General features: G+C 47.2%; 1 protein-coding gene across 1 annotated transcript; it reads right to left on the reverse strand.

Moving 5' to 3' along the window:
* Nucleotides 1-264: 264 nt before the first annotated feature.
* Nucleotides 265-1113, reverse strand: Fgfbp1 (fibroblast growth factor binding protein 1). Its single transcript, XM_035452136.1, has one exon. The coding sequence runs from the start codon at nucleotides 1111-1113 to the stop codon at nucleotides 367-369; it is 747 nt and encodes a 248-aa protein (XP_035308027.1). The 3' UTR covers nucleotides 265-366.
* Between the last annotated feature and the right edge of the window lie 317 nt (nucleotides 1114-1430).

Raw genomic sequence — 1430 nt, forward strand, 5'->3', positions numbered from 1 at the left:
TATAGAAAGGAAACAGTAGTTGGTGGTATTTCTGAGAATGCCCAGAACTTTATTATCCTCATAAATACAGCCAAAAATTCCTTGCATGGAAATTAGCATTTGGATTTATCCACTCCTCATATGTGTGTAGATTTGTGGTCCATGGAAGAATACACTGAGGTAAAGAGTCTTTGAAAAATACATCCAAGGATGTGAAAAAACAAGGCAAATTCTAAAGCATAAAAACAAAATTTACAAAAACTGTTTAAATACTTCACTGTGCTCTGGTAGCACAACAGTTTGTATCTTTTGGGGGAACTTGGGGAGCTTTGCAGCAGAAACCAGGGCTCTGACACCTCATGTCTCAAGCTGCTCCCTCTGACTTCATTAGCATGATGTGGCCTGTAACATGTTGAGGAAGAACGTACACAAGGAGCTCCAAGATTCCCCACAGAACTCCAGGGCAACCTTCCTCTGGTTGAGCACATCTGGATCCTCCAGACACTCTGGATCTTTGATGGCCACAGTCTTGGTCACAGCTGGACTGGGGGCGATGTCCTCTTTGACCTTGTTTGGCTCCATGGAGGAAGCTTCTTGGACCTTATTGTGCTCTCTGCGGGAGACCACTGCTGTCTCCTTCCTGGGCTTCATGTTTCCATGTGCATTGGGGTTTACCAGTCTGAGGTTAGACTCTGGAAACTTCTTTCTGCACACTCTGGTCTTGAGGACACTCTTGGAGTTCCCGCAGATATTCTTCTGTTTGCGCAACATGCGGGCAATTTGTTTCCAGTAGATCTGGTCTTTGTCATGCTTAAGGCATCCAGTTGGATCACCAGCAAAAACACAAGAAAACTCATGATCTGCTTGAGTGCACTGGACCTTCAGGCTGATGCCCAGCTCCTCCTCAGTCACAGCCCATCTGCAGGTGGCTTGGTCTTTGGTAACAAACTTGCCGTGGGTCGTGGATTTGGATGTCTTGCTTCGCTCCTTATTCTGGGCCTTGCCCAAGGGGACAGGCGTACCCTCCTCTGTTATACTCTGTGGTGCATTCTTGGCTTTCTTTCTGACCTTTTCTGAGAGCACCTGAGCAGCCAGGAGAAGGAAGGAGAGCAGGAAGAGGCTGTGGATTCTCATGGCTTCAGCTGGGTGGACACCTGTAATGACAAAGGTGGGTGAGTGAGTGGCAGCAAGCAATGGTGCAGGACTGCAGGCTGCCTCCCTCAACACAAGTTTGCCCACTTTAAGGCCTGGCAAGCAGCTTGGCTGCTCTCGTTCCCTCTTCAAATAAAATTTCAACTCACCCATCACCCTCCTCCATTCACTTAGTTACCCCTGCATTTTCTCGTTCTCATCCCTTTCTAGTCACGCAACAAGCATTAAGTACCAACAACATAACGAAATTCTGAACATTATCACAGTGAGTGAGAAAGCCACAGGTATACAAGGGCAGG

Source organism: Cricetulus griseus (assembly GCF_003668045.3).
Source record: "Cricetulus griseus strain 17A/GY chromosome 1 unlocalized genomic scaffold, alternate assembly CriGri-PICRH-1.0 chr1_1, whole genome shotgun sequence".
NCBI lineage: Eukaryota > Metazoa > Chordata > Mammalia > Rodentia > Cricetidae > Cricetulus > Cricetulus griseus.

What these genes read in the sequence shown, in the direction of transcription:
- Fgfbp1 (XM_035452136.1), bottom strand. Translation starts at nt 1,113, where the DNA reads ATGAGAATCCACAGCCTCTTCCTGCTCTCCTTCCTTCTCCTGGCTGCT.